Genomic DNA, 24,253 nt, shown 5'->3' with positions numbered 1-24,253 from the left:
ATAAATCGATTGCAAAGATCCGGAAATTATATTTGGAACAAACTATAACCGGAAGTGCTGAGCTGTCCGAAGTTTCCCGCGAGTATATGGAAAGGAATGGCTCTTCAACCAAAACAAGAGTTGCAACTGGGTAAATAACGCCGTTTATCATTCCATCTGGGTGTCTGTGGTAACTTGATCACATTCCAATACTAACTAACACATGCTACTCTACAGGTCGTAAGTTACCATTGATCAGGGGGTTTCGATCAGGCCGTTTCGCTGTTCTGTGTAGTTAGCAATAGCAGTCGGTGAGAATATTGTTACAGTGCAAGATTAGAAGAGGCGTTTGTATCTGGATCTGGTAAATCTAACACCTCGAATTAAAATAAAAATGGTCTCGCTAGTCAAGCTCTTTGCAATTGGAACAGATATTGAGATGACTTCTGAGGGCGTGAGGACAGTGACACATACATAACGTTATATGCCTAGATGTCAGGGCACAGGGGCTAGCAAACGATTTATATTGGATAAGAATAAAAACAGCGAGAAAAATACGATATGTACAGTAACGTATTTTTTCTCGCTATTTTTATTCGTATCCCTTATAAATCGTTGCTAGAGCTAGATCTCTTACTCCCTCTCGAGCTCCCACTCCGCCTGCATTGGGTAGCAGTCGCTGTTAAACATTTTATTACTAAAATGGGGAATTAACTAAAAACATGTTAAGTTTTTTTTAAACATAATGAACGAAAAACGGACGTCATTCTTGTGTAATAGCACGGACTTAGATAACAATATGTTTACTATAAACTTTCGCATTCTGCGACATTTCTCTGGTATTCGACACAACAAACATAATTATATTTAAACAGAAGTATAGCAAAGATCACTTACTTTGAAATCCGGACAATGTAACGGTAGAGATAGCCCAAAATATATTACTTCTGAACGGCAATCAATTTCTTCGATGATTGAAGCGGTGGGGTTTTTCCCCAAATGACATAAATTCTCACGCTTTCTCGTAGTTTCTCGCAACATCAAGTGCACGGCACATATTTCCTATGCCGAAGAGGCAGTTGCCTTTCCCTCTAATCTAATTCCGTGGTAATAGCTATAACCCCTTTTGCGTATCTAATTCAATGAGTTTAAACAGTTGAACCTGAAAGACGGCTACAGATCTGAACTGAAGTCGACCACAGGAATATTCATCACATTTAGATTGAGGGGTTCAGATGTGCCTGACTGAAAGTAAAATGCTGACTATTGCTAGTTTGCGTTATTTCTTTATAGAAGTAAAAGGTCCAGCCACATGTATATATATTCAATATAGGTTATGTAATTCAGTGGATGCATGAAAGAACGACATATAATACTTGATATATTGTTATTTATTCTCCAAAACTGTGCATTTATTAGCTCTGCTTATTGTTCTATCCAAATGCATTCATTTATCTTGGAATATTTCCGCACCACCTGAACCGTTTCAACCGGGATATGAGAATGTAATCTAGGAGTAAAAAAAGCATGGCAAGCCCTGGGTTCTAACCCGGGACCCTCTGAACTCTTAGACAGATACTCTAACCGATTGAGCTACAAATGGCGATTGACCCAGTCCAGTTCCGTTACATTTTCATAACATAAATCTAATCCAATAAATAATACAATTCACAGTGCACAAACATAATGTTAATTTACCTGTGTAACTTTTTAATGACAAACTGCAATATTTTTATTCTGATCACCTGTCACATTTGCAGTGGCCATGGATGCTCCCCAAGTACTACACTCTATGCCAGGGTATAGTCAACAGAGAACTTAGCAGATGTCAGAAATCGTACAAATGTACTTTATTGTATTATTGACTGGTTGTTATTTTCATTTCACTTCATATTCCACTTTTTAGAAATATAATTGTTTACTGTAAACAGTATGTAACTGTTACAACCTGACTATGATTAGGTGCATGTGGTAACAGGGTTTCATTGTGTGACTGTCATTGTAAGAGAATTTTCAACGTGATTGTATTGAGGTAATATATCATTGATTGCTTTTCTATGGGAAGATTTCCATCAAAGTTAACCGACCAACTTCTATCAAGTAGGCCTATACACTGGGACTTTACTAGATCGTTTATGAGGATGAACTGGTATACCTATCCAAGTCGTATCAATGCAACATTTCAGGAATAAGCTTGATGAACCTTTCACATGTTACATGGATGAGGCCCTGAATGTCTTCGTCAAAACTTTAAAGTTCACCAGAAAGTAGCATCAGATGACAAGGTCCCTCCTTATAATTGAAACAACTCTGGTCCAACCATTTGGTTAAAAGTGGTCAAGTTAGGCTCCTTTGGTAATTAGGAAGGGCTGAGGCCATGCACCAATTTGCACATTCAACTTATGTGCCAGTAAAATTCGAGAATTAAACATAGACAGATTTTGTAATGTCCCATTATTTAGCCATGCATGAAATGGTAGAAAAACTGGAAATGGCCGATTGTGTTGTGTGCATGGTCTTCCTATTATAAATCCCAGATCCTGCCTCTCATGGAAAACACTGGTCAGCTAGATTCCAGCGATTTCTGCAAAGCACCATTTTCATTCTGTAATAAAAGGTTACTTGTCAGGAACTCGCAAAATTTCAAAATGCTGGGAAAGAATTAATTTCACCATTAAAATTTCTGTTTAAAAAAAACATATCTCCCTTGGCCTAGCCTGTGGTAGATAATTATATAATAATTATGCAAATTATTGAAATTCTTTGATTACCACTGTAATATATGTCCTATTTTCCAGATGGCATACAAGAACAAGGATTTCTGTCATTCCACAGATCCTTACCAGAGGTAATAATTCACAATTAATTATGCAGAGGGAGGTACAATGTATAAGTGCTGGAATTGAAGACGGACTGTTAATAACTTATTTTAAATATGTTGTAAAAAAAAATCAATATTGTACTTACTACATGTATATAACAGTTTCTGTGAACTAAGTCAAAACAGATTTCCCTAAACTAGGACAAGGAAGATTGCTGGAAAAGTGTTTGAATGAACCCTGTATAGGACGTAATTATAATCTCTCACAGACTAGACTGGTGCATATGTGACTTGACAATAATGTGTGCAAAATTCCTACTAATTTTACTGTATTACTTGTTGGAACTTCTAGAAATATTGTTAGACTCAACCATAGATGTATTTCACTATTTTTTTCAGAAATCCAGTACCACCCTGAGAGTTTTTGACAGAAATGTAAGTGAATTTCATGTTGTATACTTGTATGATTTTACTCTTCACACTGGACACATGCATGCTACGTATACATACACTGTAGTTGAATTGTTGTGTGCCCAGTCCATGTCGTATATGACTGTCATTTAAAACAGTACATGTTTTAGTGTAATGTTCAACTCTACCAACACACAATAAATGTCCCCATGAACATTGTTTAAAGAAAAATTCTCTACCTCATTTTTGTCTGTGAAGGATGTCAGGATAACAGGACTTGGGTGTTACTTTTCCGGCAACGGCGGTGGCGTCACTTTTCCGGCAACGGCGGTGGCGTCACATTAAGTTTTTGCGTTTAGCTGTGTTTCTCAAAAAGTATAAGTGCTAGACCAACCAAACTTGGACCATACATGTGTCTTATATACTTCAACTCAATCCATGCATCAGTTGCTGAATGTGCCCTACATTTCGCGGTCCTGTGTCTTTGACAGCATCTTCATCAATGTTAAGTTTTTGCGTTTAGCTGTGTGTTTCATGCTGTATCTCAAAAAGTTAGTGTTATACTAAATAAACTTGGACTGTAGTTGTTTCAGACGTAGTGCATCTCAAACCATGCCTTATATACTGAATGTGCCCTACATTTCGCGGTCCAGTGACTTTGACAGCATCTTCATCAATGTTCAGTTTTCACATTTATCTGTGTTTCATGCTGTATCTCAAAAAAAATGAGCTTCTGGTCGAACTTACAATGCTTCACACATTGAATCTTATGATCAATGCGGGGACAGGCCAGACATCTAATTATGTGTAATTCTTGTTGTCATAGGTAGCATTACTGGAATTAAGGAAATATCTTTAAAGTTGAGGCAATTCTCTTCAATTTCAGCAAATGCTTCCTTTGGAAAAACTTTAAAGTTCCTGAATAATCTTAAGTTAAAATGTGTCTGTGAAACTGGATGTACTTGTCATCATTGTAGATAAATAAATAGCTTGGCTTTCAAAAGAAATTTGAACATTGCAAAATTCCATAAGAGGTGACAGAATTGACTGCCTAAAACCTGGTTTTGGCTTCCTCATGTTCACTTTTCCTCACGCATCAATATGTAAAGTTGTCAAAATTGACCTGCTAAAATTGTTATTTAACTTGTTGGCATAATAATTTGGGAAAACCGGGGTACCCTGCATATCATCAACTGAAAAACTTTTCACTGGCTATGATTGTATTTTCCTATTTCACAATGAGACAACTCCAGGACAGAAATGGGTCGTATCCTATAAGAATGAGGCATTTCTTCCTTAGGAATATGTTGATTACAGAATAATCTGTTAAAAGACAATAAGATGTTTTGAACATTAAATTTTATTTGTTATCTTTTGAAGGACTACTACACCGTCCATGGCTCAGATGCTGTGTTTGTTGCCAAGGATGTGTACAAAACTGCTGGTGTCATCAAAATGCTTGGAGCAGGTATGTAAATATACAAATAATTACAAGTCTATTTGATTATTTCATCACTTGAAAATATTGCTGACAAAATAACTTTTGAAAAGAATGATTATAAACTATTTATCCCCTTCCAATGGGTGGTGTTTCAGGGGCCGAGTTCAAAATTACTACTAATGCTGTTTATTAAAATTTCAGTATGTGAAAAAGTAAGATATTCCCTAAATCAAGTTGGGTCAGTCTATTTACGAGTCAAATATCGTTTTCTTTAATTTCACTGTGTATCTCTATTATTGAAAAGTTTTACCTATACAATAATTCAGAATTTTCACATTAGTTTGAAATAATTTAATGTTCTAAATGTATGCAAAGATCTTTGGAAAATACACCAGGTATATAATTAATATCCTGCTTCATATTTACATATGTATTTATACATAAAAATATAACTGAATCGGATTTAACAAGTACACCTTTTTAGAACTTTACATGTGAAACATGTACATCATCATTTGCAACACATACAAGATTATTTTTACCCCTGCATTGCTTTATTCACATTTATTTTAAAATTCACACATCGTTCAAAATTCTCTGCTTAAACATGTACATTTTTGATTTAACAAACAAGGTGAGAAGAAGCTGGAGTCTGTGGTCCTGAGTAAAATGAACTTTGAGTCATTGGTACGAGATCTGTTACTGGTACGACAGTACCGTGTGGAGGTATACCGTAACAAGGGTGGCTCCAAAAACAATGACTGGTCGCTGGCATTCAAGGTATGAAGATCCATTGATGTCATATTTCTGTGATGTTGTGTTGAACAACATGTTATCTGATGGTCATTAATTGATAATGGGTAGCACATTATTTTGTGTAGCATCCTACATTTTGACATTGCAAGTCAAGAAAGAAAGTTCATCTTGTAATATATGACTTTGTGGAGTCGTCAAGGAGTTTCTTCACTTATATCATTAGAACATGTATGAAATAAGTTGAAGACGATTTGAAAGGAATGTAACTGTCATACACTGTATGTGTATGTATTTATTAGCCATAGGAAACATATTTACAATTTGTCAAATTCAGGATTTTTCACAAATTCATTGAAACATGAATAAAGAGAACTACCTGTCTTAAGCGACCATTATTTAGCCTCTTTGACTGACCATGTATTACAGGTTTACCAGAACTGTTGACTTCAGTTGTTTTTGACCTAGCACAGCATTGCTAATCTTTATTTTTACTGTCTGTTAATTAATCTGATTTGTCGGCAGGCCTCCCCCGGTAACCTGACACAGTTTGAAGAGATCCTTTTTGGGAACACAGACATGTCTACCTCTGCAGGGGTCATAGCTGTAAAGATTGGCACTGACACAGGCCAGCGGGTACAAACATCTAATTATTTCTTCTCGAAAAGCTAAATGAGACTCTTTGCATATTGAAAAGTGCATATATTTATGTTACAAAATACTAGAATTATTGTTTCATTGCTGTTGCAGATAAAAATAAGAATTGCATTTAATTGAATGTGTAGAAATGTTTGTTAATTGACCATCAAATACATGTAGATGTAATTATAACTGACCAGTAAAAAGTAGGGCTTATCGGTAGAGACTTCTACATCATGTGCATATTTCTTCTTTTTTTTATGGAGAATATTAAAATTGAACTAGATTTGGAATTAAATAACAAAAAACTTGAGCATTTGGTTCTGACAAGTTCAAATTTATGAATGTGACCTGAATTTACATATATGGAGAGATAGTTGCTGTGCTGTTGTTATAATGCCCTTCATTTTAATTGATTTTTCAGCAAGTAGGAGTTGGATATGCTGATGCTACCCTCAGAAAATTCATGGTCAGCGAGTTCATGGACAACGACCAATTCTCTAACCTTGAGGTAACATTACTGGAGTAAGACTTTTTATACCACTCCTTCAAATAAAGTTGGAGTAGGCTAGGGCAGATTACATGATTGTTGTATAAATAGTATTTGTCAAGTGCATCCGATCGTCTGTGTTGTTGGTGGTTATCTCAGCCACTGTTTCAGAAGCAAATCTTGCCCATTGCCTTATGTATCATGGGTATAAGACTTGGCATGCAGATAGGTCATGAGAAGGGGCATGTGCCAATACCATGACCTCTATATGATTTTGTCTTAGGTACTGTAATACATATTTCATAGTGTAGTTGTCATTTCACTTTAAGATTAATGTAGGGAGATCGTACTCAATATACACAAACCTGTATTTAATGCAATTGCTTGGTTGCCATTATTAAGTGAAACTTTGTTAAAATTATTAGATAATTCTTTTTGATCTCCATATGATTATTTCTGGATGAATCTTTTGCTGCTGAAATGGTTGAAATTTTGTCCCTGTAAATATTTTTGATGTCTCTTTTAAATGTTTCACCTCTACAGGCACTGATAGTCCAGTTGGGTCCAAAGGAGTGTCTCATCATGTCTGGGGAGATCGGTGCTGATGCAGGCAAACTGAAGCAAGTGCTGGACCGAAGTGGTCTGCTGGTGACTGAACGCAAAAAATGTACTAATAATTTAGAAATCACAATTACTTTACTACTGTTACCAAATTCTACTGTTTGCTTACATTTTATTGTGTGCATTTTACATACATGTATATGGGATTCCCCCCCCCCCCCCCCCCCCCCCAGTGTTGGATCATCACACTCAATACACTGTTGTCTATTATACATATTTCATAATTTAGGGGCCAAAAAACCCCAGCTTCTTTTGAAATGTACTACATGTTAAGGTAGAGTAAAACCTTGTTATATTGCCATCATTTGTTCAAAGAAATATTGGCATTATAAAGGGATTTGGCAATAAATTGAGGGAAATGTGTAAAGGAATTCTTTAAGAAAAACGTAATTAGGGACCTTAAAATATGTTGGCGGTAAGTAAGGTGGCAAATGAAATGAAGGGCATTATATCAAGGTTTTACTGTACATGTGTTTCTATTGATATTTGCTATTTTACAACAAATATCACCAATAGGCGAGCTATGCTGTTCTCCAATAGCTCTTGTTTAAGATATAGGGCTAATGATTTTATAAACTTCAAATTTTATAAAACAAAAAGCAAAGACTGACTCAAAGAATCCTATGCTTAATAAGTTTATTCTGTGTTTCAGCTGACTTTTCCTCAAAGGATGTCATTCAAGACTTGAACAGGCTATTGAAATTTAAGAAAGGAGAGCAAGGGAACAGTGCATCTCTGCGTAAGTACATGTCAAAATGCAAATGTGATGAAATGTTGGGTTAGGCTGTTACTTGAAGATCCTTTAATATTTTCTCTCATTAACTCTTGAGTTTGGGAGTCTTGTACAACACCTTGTAAAAAGTTCATTTAGCACAACCAGTAAAGTGCTTATGTGTGATGTTTCTTTGACAGTGCACTATGTACTCATCAGACAAATGACCAGTGAAGTGTATGTACAAAGGTGTAAAAGTATGTACTAGTTGGCAATACAAATTAAACATCGACTCGGATATGTTATAAGGCCAAGTGTATACATGTACAGTTGATCGTTACACATGGATTAAAGGATGAATCAAACTAACATACATGCCAATTTGGCTTCACACGTTTGATGCCTGGTCATAATATCATTGCTTCATAGCTGGATCATATGGCTTTAGTTCCTTTGATTACTCTTTCAGCTGTGTGATTCTATTACAAATATCAGATGTGTTATGATGGCTAAAATGTTTGTAACATTACATAACTGCACATTGCATTTTTTTAATGTTATACTTACAGCTGAAACAGAAAAGGCACAGGCCATGACCTCCCTTTCAGCTTTGATCAAGTATTTAGAGGTAATCTGATAATGTATTTACAGCTAGGGGCAGTGTTGTAAAAGGAAATGATACAGCCCTAATATATAACTGTAGGGCCAGTGTTGTAAAGGTAAACAATACAAGCCAAGGGCTACACTTATGTAACAAAATAATAGATTATCTATTAATTGCATAGACAAGACTAAGATAACAAGTATTAGCTTTTTCAAAGTTCCATTTGTTCTGAAAGATTTTTCTTTATATTTTTTTTTTTGTAAACTCCCAACCCAACTTTAATAGGTAAGGGGAGATAAGCTAATGACTTTGTCAGTGCATCAATTCATGGTAAAACAAAATTGCGTAGTGTATTGCATGAATTCCTCAACAGGTTTAGTTTATATTAACACCAAAAGTGTTTGCATCAAGTTCTATACCTGATAAGATGTTGGTGGTCATCGATAAAGGTTAAAGGGTCAAAGGTCACACTTGACCACTTTTGAAGTAAAAAGCTTGTGTACAAGATATCTCTTGGGTGGTCGGGTGGTGCAGTGGATAGCGCACTTGCCTTTCACCAAGGGACCGGGGTTTGATTCCCCGATCAGACGTGAAAAGGTTTAGGGTCACCTGCTCGACAACGTGGGTTTTCTCCGGGAACTTCGGTTTCCTCCCACACTAAGACCCCCGCACGCTAACATCCGGGCCAACAGGAGTGATAAATATGAGTTGAACTAACTTGTTTCATAATTGTTATAAAATAAATAAAGTTTATTTATTTATATCTCATGAAACACTCAACAAGTTTAGTTTTTATTTACGCCATAGTGTGGAAAAATCAATTTCTACCCCAGATTAGATTTTGGTGGCCACTGATCAAGTTAAACAGTCTATAAGGGTACATTTTACTACGTTTTAAGTAAAAACTTGTGTAAAAGATATGTCATGAATTATTTATATTTACACCCTAATTAAGCATGCTAAAATCAAATTCTACTTCTTATCATATTTTAGTGTTCATCGGTCCAATTACAGTTAAATGGTCAAAAACCACACTTAACCACTTTTATGATTATTTCTTTATAATAAGCAGGATCTCCAGGTATTAAGTTTTTTCATTGGAAATTTTATCTAATTGAAGAAAAAAAATCTCGATCTCATTTTAGGAAATGCCCAGATTTTGGTATCATGTATTAAAAGGAGTGTAAAGAAGTATAAAGCTGTGTAATTTAAGTTTCTATTTTGACTAGGATTTGTGTCTCTATTTTAGCTGTTGTCAGATGAAGAAAACTTTGGTCAATTTAGTTTGTCCCTGTTTGATCTGGGTCAGTACATGAAGCTGGACGCTGCAGCAGTGAGAGCCCTCAACCTTCTTCCCAGCACAGTCGAAGGTGCGTACCAGGTTTTAGAGCCTCTGTCATCTGACAAACCATTCTGTAAACAGATGTTTTTTTCAAAAAGTTTTGAATTATTTGTTGAAAACAAAATATTCAAGTTCTATTTTATATGTAAAAGCAGATCCTTAAATGAGTTTATGAGAAAACAGCAAGTTTTGATCAGAAAGAATGAAAAGAAGAAACCTGTTATTTTGTTAATACATGTATATTATTGGTATATACTGGTCATACACGATACAATTTTTTAAGTTTTCCCAGTTATCTATCTATACCCTTTACAAACTAAATGTTTGGATACTCTGTTTACAACACAGTTCAGAAATTTGAACAATAATGTTTCCTTTATGTTTCACTGCTAATGATGCTTAACATTTGCAATAATTGTGAACAAATGTAAAAATAGATCTGTATGAATACTTTATATTTAGTAATTTTTAACACTTAATAGTGGTAAATCAGTGAATTCAGCACAACTGCAAACATTGGAAGTTGAATAACACCACAGACCTAGCAGTTAAGATTTCGATATTCACTACTGTAAATTGGTATTATTCTGCATTATTTTGAAAATTTAAACACTACACAAAATCAAAGCAGTGTTTGTATATATATATATACAGCTTAATTGCTGCCTTCGGCTGTCGAGGGGACTATTGGTTTTACATAATAGCTATATTTTCAATTATAGTATATCAATTCTATCTTCTTGTAATATGATGTATATGTACATGTAACTGTTCTGTTTCACTGTGTCTTGAAAAAGGAGAGGATCGCTCCGAAAATTTGACAACCTTAACTTGTCCACACTGTTGGAATTACTTCTTTGCCCCATATATATATATATATACAATACTAAGAATTTTATGAAAATTGGTTTCTTCTTTTTGTGTTTAAAGGTGGAAACAAGAACCAGAGTATACTTGGATTACTAAACAAGTGTAAGACTGCCCAAGGTCAAAGGTTATTGTCACAGTGGGTCAAACAACCTCTGGTAGATCTTAATAAAATCGGTAAGACATTAACCATCAGTTTTGAGATAAGTGGCAGGAAATATCCTGCTGTAAAATTGGAATATCCGAGTGTCCATCTTGCAAGATCATTATGGCATGCATCATTCTTGGATATTAAAAAGTGTGTAAAAGGGCCAACAGATTAATGATGAGAAACTTTGTTAATGAAGTTAAATGTATATATACCTTATCTATAATCTGAGATTTTACAAGATTTTAATAAAATCTAATGAAATAATGTGTTCAGTATAGTATGTGTACTGTATATAGGGTTGTTTTAACTACAATATGGTACAAATGCAGTGGAAGATTAGTACCGCATGACATTCCTCTTTCATAAAAACATTTTGTAGTGATGTCTGACTTTTATTAAATTCTAGAGGAGCGCCTAAATGTGGTACAAGTATTTGTGGAGGACACAGAACTCAGACAGACATTACAGGATGAGCAGCTAAGAAAAATTCCAGATTTCCAGAGATTAGCCAAAAAGTTTCAGAGAAAGAGAGCTACACTACAAGTAAACTGTTTTAGAATTTAAAGACTGATTAGTATTTATTTATTTCTACTCTAGATTAAGCATGGACATGCTCAGTGTATGAAACTCATGAAAACAACAACAGCCAACTTAAACAGACTATTAGACAAGAAAAGAAAGTGAAAAATTGGTATAAGAGGTCCTGATGTTTATGGGTGATGGTTGTTATAGAAAATTAGAATCTCCCTTTTTCTACATAGCTTATGATATGTTTCAGGATTGTTACAGGGTGTACCAAGCCATAGACAAGATGCCTTACCTGCTTGAGGTATTAGAGAAACATGAAGGAGAACACCAGTCACTACTTATGGAGCTGTTCACAAACCCGGCCAAGGTAAGATCTGGACAGGTGTTGATGTGGAGCTAGTTACTCAAAGTGTACAACATCTCAAAAAAAAGTTAAAAGGGAAATGATAACGAATGATTTCCTTATTACTTAGCTGGACTAAATAATCAGCTAAAAATTGAAGCAAACAGCAACTGTGTTACAGAAAAGTACTAGATCAAAAATAACCTTGACACTTAAGAAAAATATGTATCATCTTGACACATGAAAATGAAATATAATTATTGTGATGTAGATTTAAAACAACACAAAACTCAGATGTGAGTAACTCAGATCATCTATGCGAGTATCATGATGTATTGTGATACATTGTTAGACAACTACCAGTCCATATTCTGAAAGTGAATGTACTCATGAATCATTTGAAATATTACTATTAAATTGGTTTGTGGAAAGTATGTGGGTTTTTTGGATAAATTAATATTGATGTTAATTCCCAGGAACTCATTTTGCTCTTCATGGAACTTTATTTCATTTTACCAATCCATTATACTGTGTTTGACCCAGCTACTATTTTCCCATTTTGTCTTTCTTCTACATTTATTGTTCCTGTATTTGTTAAATTTTCTTAAATTAGTTTAACTTATAAAAATTATAATTCGCAGTATACCTATATACACTGTGGTGATAATGATAAATTTGATACCTTTGTTTTATTTCAAAGTGTTTTGTATCTAAAGAAATTACAATATCCAATATTTTTTTGCATTCCAGGAATTATTGATGGATTTTGCCAAGTTCCAGGAAATGATCGAAACAACAATGGACCTGGCTCAGGTAGAAAGCCATGATTTTGTGATCAAAGCTGATTTTGATGAAGCCCTTGCAGGTAATGTTACCTATAGATAGGTAAAAAAATAAGTGGATTCAGGAATGTCAAATTTATTTCAATGTACTTGACCAGGGCAATTTAGAATGTACTCTTGCAACAACTGATATTTTACCTGCCTATTTTCATTTGTTTTGAGAAAAAAATCTTGTATCTGCTCAATCTGACAATTAGATGTCCCAAGCTTTGAAAAGTAGATTTTTACACTTGTTAAATGTTCTTTTTCGATTTTAATATGCCAAAAATGTGTCACTGGACTTTGAATAATATACATACTAATAAGTTGTTTTTGTAGACCTGTAAGAATAGACACTAATGTAGTGATTTTGTATACAGTAGCAAATATCAATAACGAAGAAGGATTCATAACAAGATGCAATGTTTTCTATCTTTGAAAGTCATATATTGTCACTATATTTGGTTTCAGCCCTTAGAGAACAAATTGATGAGCTTGAAAACAACATCAAAGGCCAGATGAACAAGGTGGGGAACTAAATGTTTACAGCTGTTACAGTGTAGAGTGTATCGTCTATCAATGCTGCTCACTACTCCCCATTGTGCATCAGCAGTGAAGGAGCAGACAAAATAGGTCTTTGCTGACTCTAATAAAATTTTAAAATTAAATGTATAAACTCTTTCAGCGCAAGTTGCAGGATAAAGCTAGGTTAATGTGGAAAATTGAGCTATTACATAGATTTAAATTTCTTGCATGTCTTTTTGTTCTGATACTAATTCCTTGCTTTAAAAAAAAAAAAAAAAAAATCTAATTAGCCACTAGAACAAGTTAGATTATCAAAAGGTAAGTGATTGCTTTTATGTTATAGGTGGCAAGAGATTTAGGAGTAGAACCAAACAAAGTGCTCAAGCTTGAGAGTAACAGCCAGCTGGGATACTTCTTCAGGGTCACAAGGAAGGTAAAAATTGTCTTAAGAGAGTCGACAGCATTGATAAGTTTTATTATCAATACTGAAACAATTGAATGTAACTTCAAATGTCTTGAAAATGTCAAATTATTCATTATTAAATATAAATCATTGATTATTTCAATATATGCAAAGCTTGGGAATAACCTGCAAGATCACTGATTGTTGACTGGCAAAGACAGTAGTGTGATAGCAGAAGTGGTAAGGTCCTTTCAAACTTGACTAGCAACCCTTGCAATCATGCGATTCTGGCATACTATTTTTTCTCAAATCGCTGACTTCATTTGAAGACCAACAAGTGCGTATTTTTAATACACCCTTAAATTAATTTTCATCTAATTGTATAGTTGTTCAGGGTAATTAAAGTTTTTATTTCATGTAATCTACCAAATTTATACAAGATATATGCTGTATTTAACTTTCATATAAGGTTAAATTTGGGTTAAAATGTAGCACATATTACACACTCTAAAATTATGGTAAGTGTCATGCCAATTGATTTTACAATAAAAAAAGATATTAATGTTAAAACTAAACGTTATTTGCCTTGTTTTTTTAAACAGGAAGAAAAGGCTCTGAGGAACAACAAAAATTACACGACCATTGATACAAAAAAAGATGGAGTTCGTTTCCACAACAATGCTGTGCGTCGCATGAATGAGGAATTCCTGAAGGCAAAGGAGGATTATAATGAGCAACAGAAGAGTGTGGTTGCTGAGATCATTACAATAGCAGGTGAGGTGACTACTCTTTGCCCGAGGTAAAACCAGGTCTGTGCCTTTCCACATTGATGGTGGGAAGACTTAGATTGTGTGCTGTCTGTCTAGCTTTGGCTTCCTTCAGACAATAATAGTGTTATTATTTTTTGTATTTTTTGTATGATCATGCCCATATTTTGTATTCTGTTTCGGATAAGAAAAAAGATGCTTCGGATACGCTTTTGAGATTGATGAGTAGTTTGAAGGTCACATGTTCAGTGACGCAAAGCTTAAGTACAATTTTGTTTTCCAATTAGTAACTGCTGTCCAGTTTTAAATCACAAGCATGCCTTTGTTAAATGCACAGGTTGCTTTTGAGAACTGGATACTTGTGAGTATGCTTTTAAGGTAGGTCAAATGATTTGTTTCTAGAAATAGGATTCCATGTAATATCTAACAGTTTTCATGCCCCAGCATCTTTGTATAGTATTTGTTTTGCTCATTCATCTGTCTGTTTGTCCAAGTTTTTTACTATCTCTGCCAATGTTCCATGCATGTGATGACATCAGACTTTGTATGAAGATGCAAAATGAGAACACACTGTGTCACATACCAAAAGTAAAGTCATTGTGACCTTCGTAGATTATTCCACATTTTATCTGATTCTCAAATGTAGAAATTGATTTCCAGACCATATCTCAGCTACTAATTCATGCATACACTTCAGATCTTATGAAATGGCACTGTATTGCAATTGCATACCAAAGTAAGGCTATTGTGACCTCTTCTGACCTTCTGACTTTGATCTCACTAACTGAAATACAGATTTCTGAGTTATATTATACCCAAAGATTCCTATGGGAAGATAATACTAAGTTGGTACACATGTACATCATAGTCGAGCAGTATCACATTCCAAACAGAAATCACCACAACCTCTATTCAGTACTGCAGCTACATATAAAAATGTGGGGTGTGAGTGTGCATGTTCAGTTTGTGTGATCTCGTTCATATTTGGTGGGAAAATGGGAGTGGATGCTTTAGATTGCTTTTCAGGTTAAAAGGTTAGTTTTGTTACTAAAAATAGAATTTTAGTTAATGGACAATTACTGCTGTTCATGACATGAGGGCAATGCCTTTCTTAAACCATAGTCTTATAGAACATTCTTACAATAATTTCATTTTACTTCAAACATCTAAGAAAAATCTCAATAATGATAAATTTCTCGTGTTTTACAGCGGGATATGTGGAGCCGATGCTACTGTTGAATGACATCATTGCCCAGTTAGATGTGCTTGTGAGTTTCGCCCATGTTGCTGTTTCTGCACCGATTGCTTATATACGACCAAAACTGTTCGCAAAAGGTAAGGTACACAAATCTTGAAATTGATATCAGACAAATATTTTATTTAATTCCTGTTAACTTGAACACAGCCAGAATGAACACAGCCAGAAAGTTATGAGACAGTTAAGTTCTTTTGAAACAGTCATCAATAAAGTTGCAAAATTGTTTCAAATATACATTTTTTTCAATTAATTTCATCAACACAGGAAGTGGTAAAATTCAGTTGACAGAGGCAAGACACCCTTGCTTAGAGATGCAGGATGATGTGGCATTCATACCCAATGATGCTGGTTTCACTAAAGGTATATTTTGAACTAAATTATCCTATTCTACTTTCAGAAGGTATTTGTATTGTTGACTAATTAAGCATCTCAAATGTAGATTTTGTTGATGTTTTAGTTTGCATCATTTTCTGGCTCTAAGTAGTGACAAACACTGAGATTTCATAAATTAATACCTCGTGATTTATACTTTTATAGTCAGCTTAGAAATGTATTTTACCATGTATAACCAAACAGAAAGAAATATTCTTAAATCTGATTTAGATATGGCCATAAATTCGGATTTTCTTTAATTGTTGATGTACTGCTTTTTTTCCAGACAAACAAATGTTCCATATCATAACTGGTCCAAATATGGGAGGAAAATCTACATACATCCGCTCTGTAAGTGTTTTTCTCTCTGTGTTCCTGATGTTCTTTTTAAACACTGTATGAAGGTTTAGGTATCAGGCTTGTTTTTGTTGATGCCACATGGTTCTCTGAGGAAGGGAAATTATTGTTTTAATATCACCTAACTCTAAACAGAAGATATATGGACCTCATATGGATACATCAATCCATTGATAATAATCTCTAGGATCAGTTTATGATTGTATTACAATTATTTCCATACTTAATTGAAGGATTTTTCATTGACGATTTTGTTATTTATTTCTATAGAAAACTATTTAGTGAAACTACTATATAATTAGGAATGTCCATTATATTTAAATGTAAGAAACCAAGGAATGCAATCTTTGAACCTTGTTGGAGATAGGCAAGAAAAGAGTTAATGGAGATAAATAAACTGATCATGATGTTCGCATGGGTGAAAGGTAGATAGGTAAAATTGAAAGGTAGAAAAGTAAAACTGATGCTCTTAAACTTTTATAAAGGTACGAATAGTACTGTAAAAGGGGAAATTCTTGCATGTAGAAATGTCTATGTTGTGACTTTTTGCTTTGTTGAAGTTTCAATTTTAGTGATGGTTCTGATATCTATTTCCTCTAGATGTCAATATCAGTAAGTAGATATAAATGTGTGGATATTATTTTCATGCTAATTTACTCAATGGGGAAACACCAGCACTTCTACACTGCAAACATTTCCTCTTTTACAATAGATATGTAAAACTGAAATGAACATGAATTCCTGATAGCTGTGAGTTGTAGAAAGCTTAAACTGATGGTCATGTAAACTCTTTACAGGTAGGAGTGGTAGTGTTGATGGCACAGATGGGATGCTACATTCCGTGTGCTGAAGGGGAGATCACCATTGCAGACAGCATACTGGCACGTGTCGGAGCAGGGGATAGTCAGCTTAAAGGCGTGTCAACATTCATGGCAGAGATGTTGGAAACCGCCTCTATCCTCAGGGTAATTATTGCATTATTTGTGCAAATGGGTTACAACTGTTAAATAATATGATAAATATAATACATAAAGGGTTGAAAGGAACTAATTTGAAAAAACAAAGTTTTGTGTAAATTTTTATTTTACTATGATTAATTTTTCTGTTAAATTTAATTTGAGTTATTACGGCAGAATTCTAATGTGTTGAATATCAATGTGGTACATTATATGTACATGCTGACTAATGAGTTACCATTGCCTAATGAATTGGATTTCCTTGCATTAAATCTTGTTGGTAATTTATCAATTCACAGTTGCAACAATATTTGTTTCTTTTAGTCAGCAACAGAAGATTCTTTGATAATCATAGATGAGTTAGGAAGAGGAACATCAACTTATGATGGGTTTGGTCTGGCCTGGGCAATTTCTGAGTGAGTGATCTAGTTTTAGTTCTACCCTGACAAGCAATTACTTTATCCTAGAATCTGTTTTTAAGGGATCGGTACATAATAAATTCAGAATAATCTTCTAGTTTAGTCCATTTCCATTTGCCAAATAACATATTTCATTGATCAGTAATAAAAAATGATATTGGTTCCTTTGACCAAAGAAGTTAATTTTAATATTAATGAAAGTGTTACCACAAACGTTATCCAGCGAGAACACGTGTATGGCAATTATGTGCTGCAATACATTACAGAAGAATAACCTATGGCAGTTTTATTTATTATGGTCTTTGATTTGTTTTCTAGATATATTGCTACCAAAATTAAGGCCTTTTGTCTGTTTGCCACCCACTTCCATGAGTTGACAGCCCTGTCAGATGTTGTGCCTACTGTCAACAACCTGCATGTAACAGCACTCACAACCAACGACACTCTTACCCTGCTGTACAGGGTCAAACCAGGTAGACAGCTGTGTGTCTTACTTTTAGGTTCAGGGAATGTTTTGGAACATTTTTTTTTATGACTTTTATTGGACATGCACAGTCATTAGTATTCTGGATTTATATTTTAGCAAGTGGTAATGTCCATAAGCCTAGCAAAGAGCAACTCCAGTTAAACTTTTTATGATAAAGCTGCACCTTGTTTGAATCCTGGTATTTTACACTCGGAACACTGCTGTTGGTTATATTTAGTTTATTTCATTGTTATTAATATAATTATTGTCATAAAAGTCCTACAAGGTATGGTTTTCTTTTCGGAAATGATTTATAAAAATTGAAGTCATACTGGGGAAAAAAACAGTTTCCAATACATAGTTACAGGTTGTGGCAGTAGTATCACCACCTTAAGAAATATTTGGTTTCAAACCTGCAGTAGGGAGATGCTAGCTATCCATTCTATCATCACAGCTAAATTGGGGTGTGGGATCTAAATAATCTGTCCCATGTTATGGTGTAATGTGATCGAGATATCTTGAACCCTTAGGTTTACGTTTGTCCAGGATGAGGCTGGAATCCTGCATTTAGCAAAATCTTGTGACAAGGGGTAGAGATTCCGCTATCCTACTCTTAACTAATGATTGTTCTTAACAGGTACTTCCATCTGTGTAGGAGACATCACATCATGCTTTTTATCTCTCCCTAAGACCAAACAGAAATCTCATACATGACCAATCAAGGATCAGTCACAAGTATGATAAATCTATATCCTCCATTGTCTTTGTCATAATTATGATGTTATCATGAAAACAATGGAATGGTGTCACATTTAATACTTGGTGGCAGGTATAGGTAATATCTTTTTTAAACAAAATAGTTATTTTATATTTTTTTGTCACCAGGTGTGTGTGACCAAAGCTTTGGTATCCATGTGGCAGAGCTGGCTCACTTCCCTAAAAATGTTATAGAGGTGGGTATCTGTATAACCAATTCAATGTTCTACTTGACTGTATCGCACTTCACTTCTTTAATGACATTAAGGTACAATGAGAATCTAGTAATGTTTTCATACATGTTAAACTGAAATCCAATTTTTTTGAAAATCTGTGTATTTGAATTGATAACTGTCAGAAAAATACAAAATAAAATACTATTCATGCAATAAATGATGATAAAAAGATTATCCTATATTTTAAGTAAACAGCAAAAGAATACAGATATAAAAATATTTGTTATCTTTTATTCTCAATACTTTGGTATGAAATCGATAGTCTTTCACAAAATTTGAAAAGAACACTTTTGTGACAATGCCGATGTTCTGGTTATCCAGTCATCCCTAGGCCTATTGTCGAAGTTATCCAGTCATCCCTAGGCCTATTGTTGAAGTTATCCTGTCATCCCTAGGCCTATTGTTGAAGTTATCCAGTCATCCCTAGGCCTATTGTTGAAGTTATCCAGTCATCCCTAGGCCTATTGTTGAAGTTATCCAGTCATCTCTAGGCCTATTGTTGAAGTTATCCAGTCCTCTCTGTAATCCAGGTGTCCACGTTCCAGTAATACATACATGTCTATTTCCCATAGGCTGAATCATGATTGGGTTACAGCAGGCCCCCTATAAACCATGTACAAAGCAGATATCAGTTTATCTCTTGTACTACTTAATCTTGTTTATATGATGTGTTTCTAAAATCAGTAAGTAGAAGTAACATAATTGACTATTTTTCAGTTTGCCAAGAACAAAGCCAGTGAGCTAGAGGATTTTCAGAATGTCTGTCTGTCTGGAACAGATTTGGAAGGCGATTCAGAGCCAGCTGTCAAGAAACGCAAACTTGTAAAAGAGGTATGTTTATATCTTTAATAGGATTCATCAGTTTGGAAATATGTGATATAAAAGTTTTACTTTCTACACAAACAATGTACGTATTAAACATGTCGCAACGTTTCATGATAGTTGCTTGACAAAGAGACCAGTCTGTCTTGAAACGTTGAGACACGTTTAATATGTACATTGTTTGTGTAGAAAGAAAAACTTTGATATGAGGTATGTTTATCTTTGCATATGAAAATGATATATAGTATCCATGTTTTGGTAATTAGTTTGCATGTGTACATACATGCACTTTCATCATTTAAGTCTATTTACTATCTCATTTATGAACATTGTGTTGATCCCTGATTACCATTATATTGATACTGGGTTAGTCAATATTCATGTAAGGAACACAGGAAAACCAATAGTTTATTTAAAAGAACAGTTCAAAGAAAGTGATTTACCTTGTTACTGGTGAAGTAACTTCCAGCACTTGTATATATATACTATGGACAATCTACAGGTGACTTTACCTGAAGAAAAATGTACTTAGCTAGTATCAAGGTTCCACTTAAAGGTCAAAGTGACAATTCATAATGGTCTGGCTACACTTTATTGTCACTACAGACACATTAACATTTTCACTAGATGGGCATTTTCTGGTGTGAACTGTGCAGGTTCAGAGAAAAAACAGAGTTACTTTGTTATCCTCAGCTTAAAGACATCTATCCACCTAAAGGACTCCAGGTTTTGTTTATGGGTACCACCCATGGGAGCAATCAATGATTTGCATAGAAGTAATAGCAGACCTGTCTACCATAAATGATTAGTAGGTGTAGTTTGTATGATGAAAAGCTGTCATTTTTAACTGGACGTATTCACTTTGAGTAATTTGTAAACTTTTCAGGTACTTCATACCTTTTCCTGTACAGTTTAGTTCAGTATCTGTCTTGGCACATACAACTTTTAATACCTAGTTTTCTATGATGTGGCAATGAATCTTTATGACATAATCAAGTGGATTGTCAGTTAAGACTAAACGATGATATTAATGTTCATGTTTCCTTATCCAAAGTCAAGGTCGCTATCAGAACAAATAGCTGCTTTTCCATGTCGGAACCATTCCATCCTTGTTATTGCAGATGCCATGATATTTCAAAAGTATATCACCATTAAATGGTGTATTGCTTACTTTATTTTTTTGTCATATTTTATGTGATAGGTTCTGTAAAAGTAGAAATTTTTGTGAAGTAAAAAGAATTTCAGTTTCTCGCAGTAAATAAGCGGGAAAATATCCACACACTAATATTTAGAATATTAAGATTTCAGACCCATTGTCAATGAAATAATTTCTGCACCATGATCAGTTTAAAGAATCACATTTCCATCCACAAATTCCAGTTTAATAGTTTTATGTCCGAGAGATTATCTTTTGTGCAAAATAAATTTCATTAATAATTCCAAACTGTCTTTTCAGGAAGGTGAGGACATCATCAAAGATTTCCTGTCTAAAGTGAAAAAATTGCCACTGTCAAGCTTATCTCCTGATGAGGCTATCGCAGAACTCAACAAACTTAAGGCCTGTGTGAAGGAGAAGAATAATCCTTATGTTGAGGATGTGATCTCGAGGGGAAAATGAAGCAACCTCATTTCCTTGTGTAAAGGAAAATAATGATGTCCAAATGGTTAATGCAAGTTAGGTGACCAGCCTGTACTGAAGATGATGTAGAGGGGATGTTATCTTTAGAGAAAAGTGAGGCTTTCATTTTTACTGACATGTGTTAAGGAGAAAGTCGTATCCAAAGACAAGTTAGGTGACAATCTTGTACTGAAGATGATGTAGAAGGGATGTTATCTTTAGAGAAAAGTGAGGCTACCATCTTTACTGGCATGTGTTAAGGAGAAAGTGGTATCCAAAGACATGTTAGGTGACAATCTTGTACTGATGAAGGTGTAAATCACTTCAGTTGATACTACCTTGAATAGACAGGCCAGTCTCTTAAACATCAGGCATATGTCGTGATACAGCAGTTACTCCAATACATTGTTTAGACATTGACATCTGCTATGACGTGAACAAAATTCTGTAAACGATTAAAATTCAAGACTTTGAGACTGTTTCAAGGTAGTACAAAGACGTTGTTATTGTGTTGTTGCAACCAAGAATGGACTGTAGGTCATCAATGTTACTGCCCAGAGACATTACACTGTTAGTGGAGCCTTCTTGGTCAGTCTTTAACAGTATTATTCTGTATTGAAATTTTGTGCAGCAAGTTGTTGCTCAAAGGTAGGGAGGTCCCATATCAGCTGTTGCTAGTGCTACATTTTACAGATGACATGGCAAATTTTGTTTCTGAAGTTCATGTACAGAACTTTGTTAAAAGAAAGAGGTGACATCACACACCCAGGACCTTGGTAATCATACTCCAGATCACATGTTATTAACATATTTTCAAGTACTGCATTTCCATCATTTCTGAGCACTGAGGAAGCTATATTAAGAATGATGCCCTGTCATACTTTGAACCTTCATGTTATGATATGTCTAGATAAGAAATTATCAGCTGCCTGAAGCATTACTGTACCTCAGGGATTTGGGAAACTTAATTATATGAACATTGCACAAGAAAGGTCATTTTTATTGGCTTTTTAAAAGTCGAAGCAATACATAAACTATCAGTTTTAGGGACATATTGTATATGATCATTGTTTCATTCTGAGAAAGAGAGGCATGTCTTCGACTTATCAGTAGACAGTTGCATGTGACATTTTTATTTTTTTACTAATTGTATCAAAGCTTCTTTTGAAATTGATGTATCTGACATGTGATCACATTACTTCAATATTATCGTCTTCAGATCTCCTTCATTTTATGTCATTCCTCCATAATCTTGATTTCAACTCTATTTGTTTTTCTTTCAAATACTGTTTATATGATTTCCGTTTTATTTTGTTATCAGTTCTTGAATATTATTATTTTCTGGCAACTCTGTCAAAAAATTGTGGTAACTTCGATTCAGACTAGCAGTGAAGTTGTTATCCACTTAATTATGTAATTACACTACTCAAAGATTGATTATAACATAAGTGCTTTTATGAATTCATGAAGTTCATGCATGGGTTTGAATGTGGTTGTGAATGAATTTGAAATATGGAAATGTGTGGAAAGTTAATGTAAAAATCTGCAGATAAAAAGAAATATAGAATGTTTCTGAATATTTTCAGGTTTGATACATACACATATGTATACAATATCAGGAACTATCTTGATATGTTGGCACCAATCATGGGATATGATTAAAGTAGCGAAATGTTTCAGAAAGTGCACTGCTTCATAGCTCATTGGAGAGTATTGTAACGTGATCATGAATAACTGTCATGGTCGAGTTATTGATGTGAACATTATGGCAAATGAATCCATATTTGATGTCTGAGTTATCTTAAAACTGTATTATCATGGTTCCTATCTGTGTGAGAAGTTCCAGTGCATCTGACTGTTTATTGTATACATTATTTTTGTTAATATAGTAATATTGGGAGACAAATTGTTAATAATGTTTAAAAAGTATTGTCTCCATATTGCCAGATATTGTTATACCATTAGTTCATCTATTAAGATAATAGGTAATAAAATCTACACTTTCAAATCAATGATGCTGTTTCTTTGTTGTCTTCTGATATTGCGAAGATTCTCTGACTAGACAAATGCTTTCAGCATGCGCATGTCCCCATGTTTCTAAGGTATGAAGTGTAAGAAACATGACCGAACTGATAACATATCGATTATGCTGAACTTGTTTGGGAATAGTGTGTTCAACATGGGACCTACTTTTATGAAATACAAGTCAAAGCTTAGTGCAATCTCTAATGATCCCTAGAACTTTAAATGTAATAACCAACGGTTAGATATTTGGTTTTAGCCTGAATAAACAGGCATAGGATTTTACTTAAGTATTTATACTTGCCTACATCTCAAACTGTTGGTGACATCTATGTAGTCTAACCACTAAGATTTTTTTTGATCAAATTGAGGATTTATTATAAATTCGAGATGGCAACTTCATTTCAGAAGCCTGTTTCATGTGGAAAGGATATGGAGATTATTGACAATCGTCCAAAACGTAGTAGGCTTCGTATGTGTAATTCAAGTTTCTCTTGTAAAACATATGCAACATGGAATCACTTTCATCGTATTGTGGAAAGGTTCGATAATATAGACACTCATTATTATAGCACTGTAGTACATTCTAGCTGGTCTCTTCAAAAACCTTCCTTTGAAGAGTTAGACTCTTAACGATTGACAAGTTGCATTTCAAATGGGGTTCGTTTCGGTCCTCGTTCTGCCTTTTTAATCTTTCCTGCGACTCGTGAGTATAGGGAAGTATCAAGAAGGAAGTAAGATACAGTAGCTTAT

The 24,253-nt window shown here is 34.4% G+C and overlaps 1 protein-coding gene across 1 annotated transcript; it reads left to right on the top strand.

Annotated features, from left to right (window-relative positions):
* Positions 1 to 52: 52 nt before the first annotated feature.
* LOC110460651 (DNA mismatch repair protein Msh2-like) lies at positions 53 to 23,484 on the top strand. The gene is made up of 27 exons (XM_021513684.1): positions 53 to 130; positions 2,778 to 2,827; positions 3,200 to 3,235; positions 4,592 to 4,679; positions 5,287 to 5,432; positions 5,931 to 6,041; positions 6,469 to 6,555; positions 7,078 to 7,201; positions 7,808 to 7,894; positions 8,437 to 8,495; positions 9,721 to 9,841; positions 10,744 to 10,857; positions 11,238 to 11,374; positions 11,610 to 11,726; positions 12,453 to 12,567; positions 12,995 to 13,050; positions 13,392 to 13,481; positions 14,054 to 14,225; positions 15,428 to 15,553; positions 15,741 to 15,836; positions 16,135 to 16,199; positions 17,003 to 17,170; positions 17,486 to 17,577; positions 17,899 to 18,053; positions 18,932 to 18,999; positions 19,756 to 19,869; positions 21,317 to 23,484. The coding sequence occupies exons 1-27, from the start codon at positions 97 to 99 to the stop codon at positions 21,476 to 21,478; spliced, it is 2,790 nt and encodes a 929-aa protein (XP_021369359.1). The 5' UTR covers positions 53 to 96; the 3' UTR covers positions 21,479 to 23,484.
* Positions 23,485 to 24,253: the final 769 nt, after the last annotated feature.

The sequence above is a fragment of the Mizuhopecten yessoensis genome, unplaced genomic scaffold (genome assembly GCF_002113885.1).
Source record: "Mizuhopecten yessoensis strain PY_sf001 unplaced genomic scaffold, ASM211388v2 scaffold10447, whole genome shotgun sequence".
Taxonomy (NCBI): domain Eukaryota; kingdom Metazoa; phylum Mollusca; class Bivalvia; order Pectinida; family Pectinidae; genus Mizuhopecten; species Mizuhopecten yessoensis.
This window is presented reverse-complemented; position numbering and strand designations above follow the sequence as displayed.

Coding starts and splice junctions, on each gene's coding strand:
- LOC110460651 (XM_021513684.1), top strand. CDS start 97: ATGGCTCTTCAACCAAAACAAGAGTTGCAACTGG. Junction 6,042..6,468: donor GCACTGACACAGGCCAGCGG/GTACAAACATCT, acceptor TTGATTTTTCAG/CAAGTAGGAGTTGGATATGC. Junction 9,842..10,743: donor TCTTCCCAGCACAGTCGAAG/GTGCGTACCAGG, acceptor TTGTGTTTAAAG/GTGGAAACAAGAACCAGAGT.